Source organism: Electrophorus electricus, chromosome 20 (genome assembly GCF_013358815.1).
Source record: "Electrophorus electricus isolate fEleEle1 chromosome 20, fEleEle1.pri, whole genome shotgun sequence".
NCBI lineage: Eukaryota > Metazoa > Chordata > Actinopteri > Gymnotiformes > Gymnotidae > Electrophorus > Electrophorus electricus.
This window is the reverse complement of record NC_049554.1, coordinates 2,353,057-2,367,500: the sequence shown is the minus strand read 5'-3', so window position 1 is coordinate 2,367,500 and position 14,444 is coordinate 2,353,057. Positions and strand designations below refer to the sequence as shown.

The 14,444-nt window shown below is 47.8% G+C and overlaps 1 protein-coding gene across 2 annotated transcripts in view; it reads right to left on the bottom strand.

Annotated features, from left to right (window-relative positions):
* Window positions 1-14,444, bottom strand: part of foxp4 (forkhead box P4) — a 115,903-nt gene that overhangs the window by 72,774 nt on the left and 28,685 nt on the right. For both annotated transcript variants that reach the window (XM_035520472.1, XM_035520471.1), the window contains exon 2: window positions 498-675. In XM_035520472.1, the coding sequence (XP_035376365.1) occupies window positions 498-665 (168 nt within the window). In that variant the 5' untranslated portion in view covers window positions 666-675. The remainder of the gene's footprint in view (window positions 1-497; window positions 676-14,444) is intronic.

The following is a 14,444-nucleotide window of genomic DNA, read 5'->3' as shown; positions in this document are numbered from 1 at the left end:
GGATTATCACAAAGGACGGAGCTTGTTTCGAGGGTCAAACGTGTTTTGAGAGACAGTTATTCAATTTGTGGTGCCCAATCGCTGGTGTGTTGTGCTACACAAAGGACAAAGTTTACACTGTCGTGAGCACGGCAAGGCAGCACTGTGTATCAGCTCCTCTGGAAACGCTTGCCGGCTGTAGGATGTTTACCCAACGTGCACCTGTGATAGAGGAGGAACACCGGCGATAATGCGTAACTGGCGGGATGAGGAAATACACCGTGTACACTCCACTCGGCGATAATGAGTCTGTGCAGCAGGAATTACATGGTGGAAAGTAAACTGCACACTTCGGTTCTCAGAGGAAGAAATTGCACAAGACGCTTCTAACAGTGCAGCCATCTTTTCTGATTTTTGAAAATAAAAAAGTGCAGTGTAAAAAGAAATAAATAGAGTGTGCAAATCATCTCACACACACACACACACACACACACACACACACACACACACACACACACCTGCTGCTGCTGGAGATGCAGTAAATCCACAGGGCTGATCTCCCCGTTGGCGTCACCGTTGGACCCGCCTTCTCTTCCCCCGCCGTCCGACTGGCTACTCAAACTGCTGACTCCATTCTGATTGGAGGACGCCGTTCGAATGGTCTCAGTTGCTGATTCCACCATCATCACGTGGCACCTGAGGGTGAACAGGGGCAGATAGAGGGAGGGGCGGCGGGGAAGGGGGTGGGGTGGAGGAGAAGGGGGGTATTAAACCAAACAAAGACTAAATGACCATGAACGAGTGCGATTTCTGAAGCCATAGCTCTGGGCTGGTTCAAGTCTCAGCAAGCAAACGGGTTTCGTAACTCGCGCAAACGCAACAGGAACCAGCAGCAGCCATGAGGAAGGTGGGAGAAAGCGGTTGGTGCACGCCACAGACCTCCACGATGGAGGCCTTCAGAATGCACCATCATGCCTGACAACCTTGAACATGCCCAGTAAACATGTTGACTGTCACTCCACCTGAGCCTTCTAATGACCTACACGAGCGTGTGCAGGGAGCGCGAAAAGAAAAGAAAATAAGACCTCAAAAGTGGAGGGGATGAACGTGCGTTGAAGGCCTGGGTAGAATCTAGAGAGCACCGCATGGAGGCCTCGGGAGGGGGTTGTGGAGAGAATTGTCTCCACAGAAAGTTCACACACACACACACACACCTCTCTATTTCTGAGCAGTGAAATCTTCTTTCAGATGAAGTCATGATGCAGCTACAGCAACACGACCAAAGGACCCTTTTAATTAGAAATCAATTGGGCAACACACAAAGACACACGCAAAAAAAAAACAAAAAAAAACTTGTTTGTTTTGGTTTCTGTGTGAGTTTTTTTGTTTTTTGCAAAGGAAAACAAAGCAAGTTCACTAAGTCAGGAATGCTGTGGGTGCGAGGAAGATGAGGGGGAAAGAGCGTGGGAGCAGAGAGCGCTCACAACGGCACAGGCGCACGGTGCACGACAAAAACTTTTCAAATGTGCAAACAGGCCCTGCGCACTTTTAATAACGAGCTCACCTTTCTGCTTCTTCCAGTTTTAAAAATAAAGCTTTTTTTGTTTGGTGTTGTTTTGTTTTGTTTGTGTCTTTGTGTCTCTGCAACCGCAGGCTCGCCGAGCGCTGTACGACTGTATGAGACATTTTTGGTGATTATTAGCTTCTGGAAACAAGAGCAAATGCTTCATTAAGAGAGATGGGGGCGGGTTGATGAAAGGTGAGGGAGAAAAGCCCAACACCAACAAGACAGGTGAGAGCCTGACACTTCTGCTGGCCGCATGCCACCGTATTTTCATTTCGAGAAAGAAATGGAAGAAGAAAGGCAGGAGAGCAGGTCACGGCAGGCTCTGTTTGTCGTGGGAGTGGAGTTATCAGCACACCGTGAGCGTACGGAGCAAGCCAGAGCTCCCAGACAGCCACAACAGCAGCTGCAGGGCCTGAAGATAAGGAGCGGTTTCCCTATCCTTCCTGCACTTGGGGGGGCGGGGGGCAGCCGAGGAGCCAGACGTCCGGGGGTCCGGCCCGGCCTGTTCCAGGGGCGGCCGGCCCGGGGAGATGGCCGGCGGAGCGGGTGCTAGGGTGGTGGGGAGAAGGGGCGGCTTTGCCGTTCCGACGCACCTGCCGAAACGTTCCAGCCGAGAGCGAGCGAGTGGAGCGCTCGCGCTCGGCTGGAGTTGGCGTGACAGGGGGCCGTGCACACCACCGCGAGGGCCGTCTGGCTGCAACTTGCTGCCGAGTCCCGTTCTGGATTAAGGCTGAGGGCCTCGTCACCTTTCAGACCTTGACGGTCAGAGTTCAGAGAAGTTATTCATGCTGCTCTGGAAGCTTCAGCTCAGAGCCGATTGGCCAAGAGGGGCCAGGTTGGTTGGGCGGAGCATACGGAGGCGGAGAAGCCAACGCGATGTGGCGGCGGGGAGGTGTAGGCATGCGCGAAACCTGGTCATATCCAGTAATGGCTGTACATCACAGCTGTAATGGGAGGTCATGAAAAGAAGCAGGTCGATAAATCAGGAGCTGGGAAGTGTCGCTTGTGGCCAAGAGACGGCGGCTTGCCGAGCCCTGCCAGTGGTTCTGGCAGCCTAGGACACGCCGGAGGAGGCGTCCAGGCCTGCTGCGTCTCATTCGAGTCCACACACACACACACACACACACACACACACACACACCCTGGGCACCTTGCTGCCCCTCCCCCAGCCCCCTCTGGCTGAACTTTGACCTTGAAGAACATAGGGAGATGCATTCTTCCTCCCAGGGGTGTAAGCTGGGGAGAGAGGGAGAGAGAGAGAGAGAGAGAGAGAGAGAGAGAGAGAGAGGGGTGGGGGCATTCTTCTTTAGATCTAAGAGATAAAGAATGTATTTGCGGTGGAGAGGGTGCTGAGCAAATAAAAACGCACGTTTGCCTTTTAATTGGACAGAAGAGAAATGGGACTCAACATGCCTTTGCTTCAGGGATTCAAAATCAGCTTCAGATTGAAAAAAGAAAAAGGTGCAAACCAGCGTCTCTCCAGCAAGGTAGCGTAACGCACTCAGCCAGGCTCCTTTCTGTATTTCCTGCTCCCTCGCTCTCGTTTTTCTGAACGTCTGATATCAGCAGATTTTCTTTGGCACTTGGACGAAAGGGCGGAGGGGGGCCGTGATTCATTCTCTATCTTGTTTCTGCAAGTACAGAGGCTGCAACAAGCAATCCTGGAAGCTCTGCTAACCGCCTGTTAAGAGCGGTTTATACTGCTGACACTGAGAGTTGCTAAGGTGAGACGACGACCAGGGAATAAATACCTGCCCCCCGACTTCTGGTTGCATTCCAAAAGTGCACAACTACAGGGAAAAAAAGTGAAAGCTTTACTGATTTAAGTGTTTTTTTTTTAAAATTATTTATTACAGCGTGCATTGTAATTTAGGGAAGTGAAGTATGAGCACAAACTCAGGAAATGGTGAAACAAACCACAACTTATCATTCATGACTAAGTGTTGTTCTTCCCAGAATGAGACATTTTTCTTTCACCGTCTGCTGCCGGACCCACACATTCAGACTCACCCACTCTTGCTCATGTGCACGCACACACACACACACACACACACACACCCATTTGCTATGAGTCGGCTTCTCTCCCCGTGGCGCTGCTATGTGGGCATGGACCGATGGACACACAGCAGGTGTCTCGGTCAGTGAGGACAGTGGGGTGGGGAGTCCTCGCTGGTGGATCACCTCCAACAGGTGGGCCCTCACCTCACACCTTGAGCCCAGCACGCAGTCCACCAGGGTGGGAAGAAGAGGTGGCCCCTCCCCCACCCGCTACCTCTCACCTCCACCACACCTGGTGTTCCTGCTTTTCTGCTCCAGGCGACGATGCTCTGAAGTTTTTGATTCGGTGAACTTTGTCCCCAGTTTGTAATTCGAGTCCTTACTTTCTTACTCTTAGTCCTCTGCTTCCACCAAAGCACAGCCTGCAATGGCAAACGTGACCCCGCCAACGCTGCGCCACAGCTGAGCTCCGGTCCGGATCGCCTCAGTGAGGAAGAGCACGCGTACCGCCCTGTGTACCGATCCAACCGGGCTGTAGCGAAATATGTCAAGCGCAAAGATCAGAAGCCCCTGCTTAAATTCAGAGTTTTGCTGCGTTTCTCCTGCTTTGTCATGTCAGGGAGCAGATTCACAAAGAGGAGTTAAGTACAGCAGAAAACTAGCCAGACCCCTTTCAGTTTCAAAGGGTTGTCCAAAACACGAAGAAAAACTGGAGACAGAATAGCACAACATAACTCATCTCACAATGTTGACAGACTGGTTTAAATTTGCAACTGGGGATCAGCTGCACACACCAGTGCATCGCTCATCTACAAAGCGCATTCTCCACTTCTGTAAAGAAAATAAAAAACCTATAATAAGACAGAAATGACACAAATGACCATATTCATACAAAGAGAAATACTGTCTTTGCAAACCATTCCACATTCTCCTCCAATTTCACTCTGTCATTTTCTCTCCTTTCGTAGCTTGAAACCCATCGCAGCTCATTTGTCAATGGCGGGTCCGACTGTCTCCTTTCGGCACCTGTAGCTAACCCCCCCCCCCAACACACACACACCCACAGCCTCAAACTCTGCCCCCTCTTTCGCCACCATTTTTACGGGGTCACCAGCCATCGTTTGTGCGGGACCTCGAAAGGTCCGTTTCCCTGCGCTTGCGTCAGCGCACGCCGATGCGCCTTATTACTAAACCAAAGTGGGAAAGGCGTCGGGATTCAACCAGAACGGCGCGATTGTGCCAACGTGGCTCCCGGGCCCCGCCGCGGGCGATGCTTTATCGGAAGACTACGCCCCCCCCCACCCGCCTATGTAAGTGTCTCTTATGCAGCAAAGGCCCAGACTGGGTAAACACAGAACGGAGAGGAGCATGCAGGAGGGGTCCCCTGGGAGGACTGCCTCCTGGAACACCTGAGGCACTACGAAGTGCGCAGACGCATGAACCTGAGAGCAGGATTTGTGTCGCAAGAGGCGGGGCCTCGCTGCCTCAGCTAGAGGCGGGGCCTCGCTGCCTCCGGGCGTTAAAAGTCACTACAAATATCAATAGCCATTTTATTGGGCTTGCCCTGTGCTGTCTGTACCTCATTTTAAACGTTAACTGATTAAATCTGACTTGAAATTTCTTTTGAAGGTCCTTTCAGAAAATGAGGGGCAAAAAACTGTGTGGTGGAGTGATCTGCTTCAGTACTGTTTATTTATTTGTCTGAACAGGAAGAACTGCCTTGTAGATATAAGCATACAGTCTGAGGAAGGATAGGGTGTGTTTATATTAGCAACACTCAATGCTGGGCCAAGGGGCATGGGACAGGTGTGTCTCAGCTTGTGTGTGTGTGTGTGTGTGTTTGTGTGTTTGTGTGTGTGCATGTGTGTGTGTGTGTGTTTGTGTGTGTGTGTGTGTGTGTGTGTTTGTGTGTGTGTGGTGTTTTTGGTCTCTGTGGTTAGAAAACACAACGTGTAGGCTTTTAGGCACCAGAGACATTAAGGTACTTCCTCTGTTAGTCCACCCTGCTGATATCTGACCCTGCCATCTGTGCTAATGGGACCCATGTTTATCAGAAATATGCTTTCTGTTGTTTTTTTTTTTCTTCTATGAAAGTGATGCTGTGTGAAATCTAATAAATGTTGAGCCAAAGTCCTTTGGGGCCAAATAAATGACTCTCTTGGGTAAACGGATTCAGAAAGAATCATCTGCATCACCAGGGTATGGCAGGACTTACAGGGCCGACAGAGAGGAGATGCATTGAGAAAGAGAGAGAGAGAGAGAGCGAGAGAGAGGGAGAAGACTTGTAGAAGATGTAAACAGCAGAGAACAAAAACACTCAAGCCCTCCCCTTTAGTTTGTTTTTATTTGCTCACTTGTTTACAAAGAGGCTGGTGTAGAGCGGAGACGATTTTTCACTTGACCTGCTGATGGCTTTCACAAGGCCAGGACCATGCCCTCCTTGACATGACCACACCCTCAGCACTGGGGCCGCGCCCTCTATGGCGGGACCATTTACATTTACATTTACAGCTTTTGGCAGACGCTCTTATCTAGATAACACGTCCTAGTACAGTACAGTAGGTCAGAGTCCAATATACCAATGATCTAGAATATTGTAGAAATACAGGGATCGCTGCTGATGACACGATAAAGTGCAAAGTACATATGAGCTCTAAAACAGACAACATTCAGTGCAATAAACAATAAGGACTAGAGTTAGTCAACACAGGAGCAGTCAACATTAGTGTAATAAACAATAAGGACTAGAGTTTCACTTAGTCAGCATAGGAGCAGGGTCAGTGGTCAATTAAGTATTCCACAAACAGATGGGACCACGCCCTCAGCATTGGGGCCACGCCCTCAGCACTGGAGGGAGGCCGGCCTTTCCACTCAAATGGGAACAGACATTGCTGGATAGGAGTGGACATTGCAAGCCTTGGATAGAGGACCACTATTCGGGAATTCTGGAGACTTTTCAGCCTTTTTACAGTAGGAGTGCATCGTTAAGTGAAGTGGGCAAGTCAATGCCAAGAGCTTTTCTATATGGCAATTGACCAGTTGTGGACCAGGATACACAGGTGAGACTCATCATTAGAATCTCTCTCACACACACACACACACACACGCACGCACGCACGCACACACACACACACACACACACACACACACACAGACTTGCTCTCCTCATCCTGACCCAGTGATTTAGGGAACCATGTGTGTGGCATGTGGCATCATGATGTTTTAAAGACCCCCCCCGGAGAGGTGCTGGAGTAATGGCGTAAGCTAAGCTTCATTTTACTGTGCCAACATCCCGTCACCCAACATGACCCCCCCCCCCCCCACACACACACACACACACACCCCACTGTAAACCCATCATCCCACCAAATACCCCATGTCCAAAGATAACCAATTCATTTTCTCGACATACATACCATGACGACAGGAGGGAATAAAAAGCTCTTGGAAACTGGTGGAACAATCAGTATTCCTAATGCAGATAATACAACTTTGATCTCCTGATAAGAGTGTGTCTGGGCTAGAGACCAGTGTCCGCCTTTTCCTGTTCGAGCAGGCTCTGGTGGAGTCCAATCCAGTTCGCTCTTCCCTGACTCCGCCCTCTGACCCACGGGTCGCTCTTTGGGGAACGCACTTAATTGCAGAATGTCACAATAGCCGTCCGAGGTGCGGGAAAAGGACAATTCAATTATCCCAGACACCCTGGAATGGGGCGGGGAACAAAAGTGCTTTCACAGAGGGAATAGGAAAGCAGACCATCCATGAGAGAAGGAAATCTGTGTTGGACAGCAGGAGGCAATAGAAGGTATTTGGGGGGGTTGTGGATGGTCATATGCACCATATGGTGCTAAGCAGACAAGCCATATTCGCTCTCCAGACAGAGGAGGCAAAGTTCTGTTTGCGAAGCCCGTAAAGATTAGCCCTTCAATCAGGTGGGCTCCGCCGCGATAGGTAAACACCGCCGACATTCCAGGCCGATGAGATCTTCCCAGCGTGAGCATGTGCGTGCGCGCATGCATGTGTGTATGTGTGTCAGTGTGTGTGAGAGAGAGAGAGAGAGAGAGAGAGAGAGAGAGAGAGAGAGAGAGAGAGAGAGAGAGAGAGAGAATGTGTGTGTGCGTGCTTGCAAGTGACCACGGCAAACATTCACTTCACAGGCACCCACTGGATTTTTTTTTTTTTTTTTTGGACCAGCAATAAGTGATTTTCCAGGCTGCCCTTGACGTTTAAGAGAGTGGAGGTTTCTATACAAGGCTCCGTCTCCATCAGACACGCGCAGATCCGGGCAAATATTTGGAATGGGTGCAAGGCCCTCGCAAACGCCCCATTTATCAGCTACAAGACACACACACACACACACACCCAGCCCCATCTCCCCAGACTCTGCTGCAAGTTAGCAGAGACATGACACACACACACACACACACACACACACAAAGAAAGAGAAAATAAAAGAGAGGATAAGACATAGTCTACTCCATACATTTTCCACTTCATCAAGATGAAAAAAAAATCTCACTTTAAACTTTTGTACAGAAGAAAGAAAATTTCACTAAAAGCCAATAACGGCTGTTGTTTATTTGACAGTAAAGAGAACGCGTGCTATTGGCTACTGAGGTGATCTGGTCTGCTCTGATCCGAGAGGGCCGACCTGTCTGTGCTACAAGTGTAAGTGTCCTGTTCTGCACTGTACTCTGTGTGTGTGTGTGTGTGTGTGTGTGTGTGTGTGTGTGTGTGTGTGGGTGGGTGTATGTGCTCGCACGCGCGAGAGAGAGAGAGAGAGAGAGAGAGAGAGAGAGAGAGAGAGAGAGAGAGAGAGAGGCTGGCGGATATTATCCTGTGATCATCAAGACGAATTAATCCCATTCCTCATGTCTCGGAGCTATGTAGGAGTCCAAAGGCGGAGCAAGGGCAGACTCCCGGCGGCTTAAGCAGCTAAGACGCAAGCTCCGTTTAACGTGGCCGAGCAGACGGGAGGAGCCTTCCCGGGCCCGGGGAGCGGGCAGCCTCGCCATCCTCACCCCTACCATGCAATTAGCCAGCCGGGCCTGGCACAAGGCCCTCACTCACGCGCGTGACCTTCAAAGTGCCGCTCTCCTCTAAGATAAAGTTTGAAGGATGAGTGGGTGGGATTACAGTGAGAGAGAAGGGGTGGGGGGTTGTTGGTGCGAAGAGCGAGCATATGGGACAAGAGAGAGACCAATTAAGGGTGAGCTCTTACAAGTCAGCTGCTCTTTAAGAGGCCATGCTGGATTAAACGTCAACCAGGAGAAAGAGGACAGAGGGGAGGGGCAAATCAGGCAGAAAACCGCGCTTGCGCAGGGCCCCGGTTCAGCTGCCGCGCTCGCAGCCGCGAGAGCGCCAGCTAGAGAGGCACATTAATAAACATAAGCACATAAACAGCGGCGAATCCCTAACATGCATTAAACATGGAGCGGACCGGGGTGGGGGGGGCGGGGGGGTCAAAGTGATCTCTTGCCATGAGGGATCAATCCCACAGCACTGGAGTCAAACCCAGATTAGCCAGTTTAATGCGGTTATTATCTGCTATGACCATTACTGAATTACAAAGAAAGAGAGAGAGAGAGAGTGAGAGAGAGAGAGAGAGAGAGAGAGAGAGAGAGTGTGTGTTGCAAACAAGAAGTGTACCTAGGAGAACTGAGATCATCTAGTGTGCCAGTGTGCTTTTTTTTTTCTTTTGAGGCAATATAAATGCACATTAAAAAAAAAAAGGTTTATAAAGTTTGAGTAAAGAAGAAAATATGTCTCATACTTCAGACATGACCCCCAAACCCAGAGATAAGCATGACAGTTGTACAGACTACAGTGTGACCAAATACGCTGTGAATGAGGTAGTGGACAAAATAAGCTTGCAAAAAAATCAAGTGGATATGATATAATTTTATAAATCCTGCCCCAAGTGCGGCACTCTGCATTTCTGAGTTAATTAATTGATTGGATCAGAGTGGGTTTAATCAAATAAAAATTTAATAACTGTAATAAAAACAAGACTTTCGAAGGCGAAATAGGGAAAACTGATACTCTGTCCATTTTTCATATTAATTCAACTTTACTTCTTTTGAACTGGATCCAAAAGAACTTGAAGAATTACTTCACACCCACCTCCTAAGCCCCCCCCACACACACCCAGTCAGGTGCTGATGCTTTTAATCCACATACTATTCCCCCATATAAGGCAAAATCAGAGCACCATTTCACTACGTCATTAGTTCCAAACTATCATTTCTTATTCTTCTGTTCTTATATTCAACATAATAAAAGTGAAAGCTAAAATATTGCTACATTCTACAGCGATGATGATTGCATTAACAAAAGGTCTGTTTTATAATTTAGCACAGAAAGAAAAATCTTTGTTAAACTGACGAATGCAAATTAATAATCACTAGAATGAACATGGGTGAAAGCATTACTAATTTGCATCATACTAATATTAATAGAATAATTTATGGTCTAATATAAATAAATTAATAAGGTAATTCGTTTGAAAAGGGATGCCTTCAATTCAATTTCCCCCCCAAAAAAGGAAGGTGGGGGAGCTCTCCAAAGAGACGAAAGCATTAATTGGTCTGCTGCAGGCTTTGAAAAAGGGAGGAGTCAAGAGGACAAAAAAACCCAAAACAAAACACATGCACGAATCACTTTAAAACTACATCAATATTTCAGCTCATTTATTTAATATTCATGAAGACTGCAAGCTCTCTCCACAACTTGTCTTTATATATTTAGGTATATGTTTTGGGTGTTTTATTATTATTATTATTATTATTATTATTTATTAATTAATTAACTTTGTAAAAAAATTAAATACAAGCTAACCTTTTCGGTGTTTGAAGGCAGTTTGAAGCAACAAAGCTGAATGTGAGATTAGACTTTCACCTTGTTTCTTCCAGAAGCTTTCCCCCCCCCCCCAAGCAGAACATAAACAGATGCTTTTGTGTCATTATCAGACTTATTACACACCATTATCAGACTTATTACACACCATTAAAACACTGGCAGAACATTCCAGAAGGAAAAACACAAGGCGAACCCCTGCCTGCCTATGTCCCCCCCCCCACTAGCTCTTTTCTTTCGCTTTTTCTCTCTCTGGGAGTGTGTCACACTTTTGTGCATATGGGTATGTGTGTGTGTGTGTGTGAGAGAGGGAGTGTGTGTGTGTCTGTGTGCGTGAGTGTGTCTGTGTGTGTGTGTGTGCGCGTGTGAGTGTGCGTGCGCATGAATGTGCGAGTGTGTGTGTGTGTGCGAGTGTGTGTGTGTGAGTGCGTGTGTGCACGAGTGTATGTGTGTGAGTGTGTGAGTGTGTAAGTGTGTGTGTGTGTGTGTGTGTCCAAGTGACAAAAAAAGAACAATATAATTGGAGAAATGTACGCAGCAATAATAGGTATTCAGAAAATGATAATTCATATTAAACAGGGTGCATAAAGTCAGCCTCATTTGCATGTTTTAGATTATATGCATTTCAAAAGTAATTTCCGCAGGGCATATGAATGACATTAATTCCCAAGCGGTTTCTGCTATAGACCTCAAACTATCAAACACTCAAACATTCAAAAGATGAAAAAAAAAAAAGAACTGCCATATTTGCAAGGGGAAATTTCAAGGTTAAAGTATTTGAACGCATGTTTTAAACTTCTGTCTTAGTTGTTTAAAGTTGTTCATAGCCTAGTTTAAAAGTTTCCTAACCCTGTGTTTGGAAACAAAAACCTTACTAACGCTTTGCATACCTAAAAAATGTTAATAAAACTGGTGTTTTCCCTGTTCCACAGATTCACTCAGAGTCGGCGTGCACACCTTTACTGCACGGCGAAAAGAGGTCACTGAAGTAAGCATTTTAATTCTCTTCCAAAACTAATATATACACAAGCAATGACAATACAATAAGCCATAAATCCTCAAGAAAAAAGCAAAAAGAAAAGCCGTTTACGCTCCGGAAGGTGAACAGGCACATTGCAGTTATTATTAATGTCATTATTAATGATTATTAACATTACTGTGTGAAGTGGAACAAGAATAGTGTGTATTTCCATTGGCAATTTTAATACGACCCTTCCAGCCTGAACAGGGAGAGAGAATGGAAATACCTTCTAGTCTTAATATTCATTTAAAGAAAAAAAAGAAATAAATGAAGAGCCAAAGGCAGGAAAGCCTTGGAATCTGGAGTCAGGAAAGCCTCGGAATCTGGAGTCAGGAAAGCCCCGGAATCTGCGAGTGAAGTGGAAGATGGGAGCGTGGCTCTGGAGTCAACAGAGGACATTTTTGTGTTATTAGGGAATCTGGTGGCGAGCCATGTTACTGCTCCTGACGCACTACAGGGGAAGCAGACACACACCGCGGGAATGAGCAAGATGGCTCCCACCTGTTTGTCGCCGCTAGTTTTGGCTGATTCGCAAAGTTTCTACCAAAAAAAAAGAAGGGCGGGGGAGTAGAAGAGAGAGCGAGCGAGAGAGAGGGTGAAATTAAATAGTTAATTGTGCTGTACTTCTAAATATAGTCTTTCTACATGTTCTTTCTCCTTGATTATCCAATTAAGAATTTGTTAGTCGAACACAGCTCAGATGTGGTTGAGACGCTTCGTTTGTGCCTAGTGTTAATCTCATCAGTGTTGAAGAAAAGTAAAAGACTCAGCAGTGGGGGGGTGCAGAGGGCTTATGGCATGACCGCTTAGGGGAGTGGATTTGCTACGTCGCCCATGAGGTGTAACAAGTGGTGTCCAGCCAACGGCAGTAACGGCCCTGGGGAACACCCCCCAACGCTCCCCACCCACTTCCACGATGTTGCACAAGGCCCTGACACCCAGGTGCCGACAGACCACACACACCCAGAGGAAAGACTTTATAGCTGTAGCGGACAGCCCGCAGACGGTGGGAGACAAAACGCCAGCGAGGCAGACAGAACGATGGGGAGACCAGCCCTTTTAGGAATCACAAGAACAAAGAGGGAGAAACCATGTAAGAGAAAGAGAAAAAGTGAGCCACTTTGAATTGTTTTTGTTTTTTTTTTTTTTATCAAATCTTCTCCCCTCAGGTTGTATCCTTTTTTTTGGAGTGGATGTATAATAAAGGAATATATTTACTGCAGGTTGCATTATTTGAACCTTCTGAACTCCCCTTATTACCAATAACACCAAATACACTCCCAGAAGGCCACAACATGGGTACCCACAATCTTGTTAGGATACAAGGTGTGTGTGTGTGTGGGGGGGGTCCATTCCTCTACCAGCAACCCCTTTGCAATTACCCACTCCCACAAAGTGCACACTACCAAGAGCTCTTTCTGTTTGGCACCTCATTCTTAAGGCTTTTCCTTAAAAGTGTGGGTGGGAGGACGCACGCAGGACCGAGCAGGCAGGCGCTCCCCCAGACCGTCCACTTCTCTGGCTTTAATTGGGGGCCTTGCATGAGTAACTCGGAGAGGTTGTAGCCCCGGCCCGGCGCCCCGAGCCCGGAGGCGGCCAGGCAAAGCTAAGGCACTCTGTCAGGAGGAGGTGGCTGTCAACACAAAGCCAGCGTCAAAGTAAACACTGGGGCTAAAAGTTAGGCTGGGAAAGGAGGGGGAGGGAGTCAGAGAAGAAGGGAGAGAGAGAAAGAGAGAGAGAGAGAGAGAGAGAGAGAGAGAGAGAGAAGGGGAGTCTGTGTTTGCATTAGAGAATTATATGGCACCGATATCCACCTTTGCTCTGTTTTCCATGTACTGCACTTAACACTGGCCTGAGAAGCAGTCTACTTTGTGCCCTGGTTATGCCGCCACAGGTGGAACCCAGTTCATGCTAGCAGAACCCGGCTAATAGTACAGGCTCACCAGGGCCACACCGAAAACACCACTAAACCTCCTCCTCACCATCATCCTCCTTTCACTGGTCAGAGTCTCCATCTGCTCGGTCGAGGATAATACAGCGCTGAAAAGCGACCGAGAAAACGGGCCGCGAGGTTCAAGCAGCTCTGGGCGTTGGCAAGCAGGAGCGGCGGGTCGGTGGCCTCGGCGGGAGGTCTGCTATCTTTCACCGAAGACCTCCGACTTCTCCTTCTCCTCTGCCTCATCTATCTTTTTTAATAACTTCAAAAACAGGAGTGGAAAGCAAAAAAGCCCCGCGTATTTGTCATTGCCGACTGTTTACCTTTTTCACGGCAAATTGATTTTTACATCTCCTTTTCCTGGAAGTGCTCGGGCGACGGCCCGCCAAACCCCGCTGCTCTGCTTTATGGCGCTGGGCCTCTGGATATGCTTTCAAGTCTTCAGCTTCGAAGTCATTTAGATGATACAATGCAACGTTTGTCTCAGGCACCTCTGTGGCACCCTCATGCTTTATTTCTCCTCTTTCTCTTGCTGCTTCTAACTCCCGCTCTCTCTCACACGAGTTCATGACTATTCTCCAACACTTTCCTGTCTCACTGCGTTCGCCTCGGAACCCCCCCCCCCCCCCCCCCCCCCCCACAAAAAAAAAACAAACCAAAAAGTGGATTTGTGGCATCCGACGGTGGCCGTGCAATGCCCGTAATGGCGAGAGCACCGTGACAAAATTCAGCAGTGCCTTACAATCATCTCTGCAATTATCTCACATATGCTACAACTTACTTGTGATGCCTTGCTGTAGGTTTTAAAGCACACTGGTGACATCACATAAATGTCACATTCCAAACAGCAGCAGCCTATCTGGAACGTGCACGACTGGCCATAATGAAACTGTAGAGGAAGAAAAAAAAAACCCAAAACGATTTATTTAAGGTACCATTTGCATAATGTAGCACTTTGCATTACAAGTACTGCAAAGGCCAACGCTGTTATAAAGATTAACAGGAAGTACGTAACTTTCAGGCTGGTGTGTGATGGACTGCTGTGTCATTCTGGAGCCAACATCATGGCTGTGGGAAGTATCCGACAT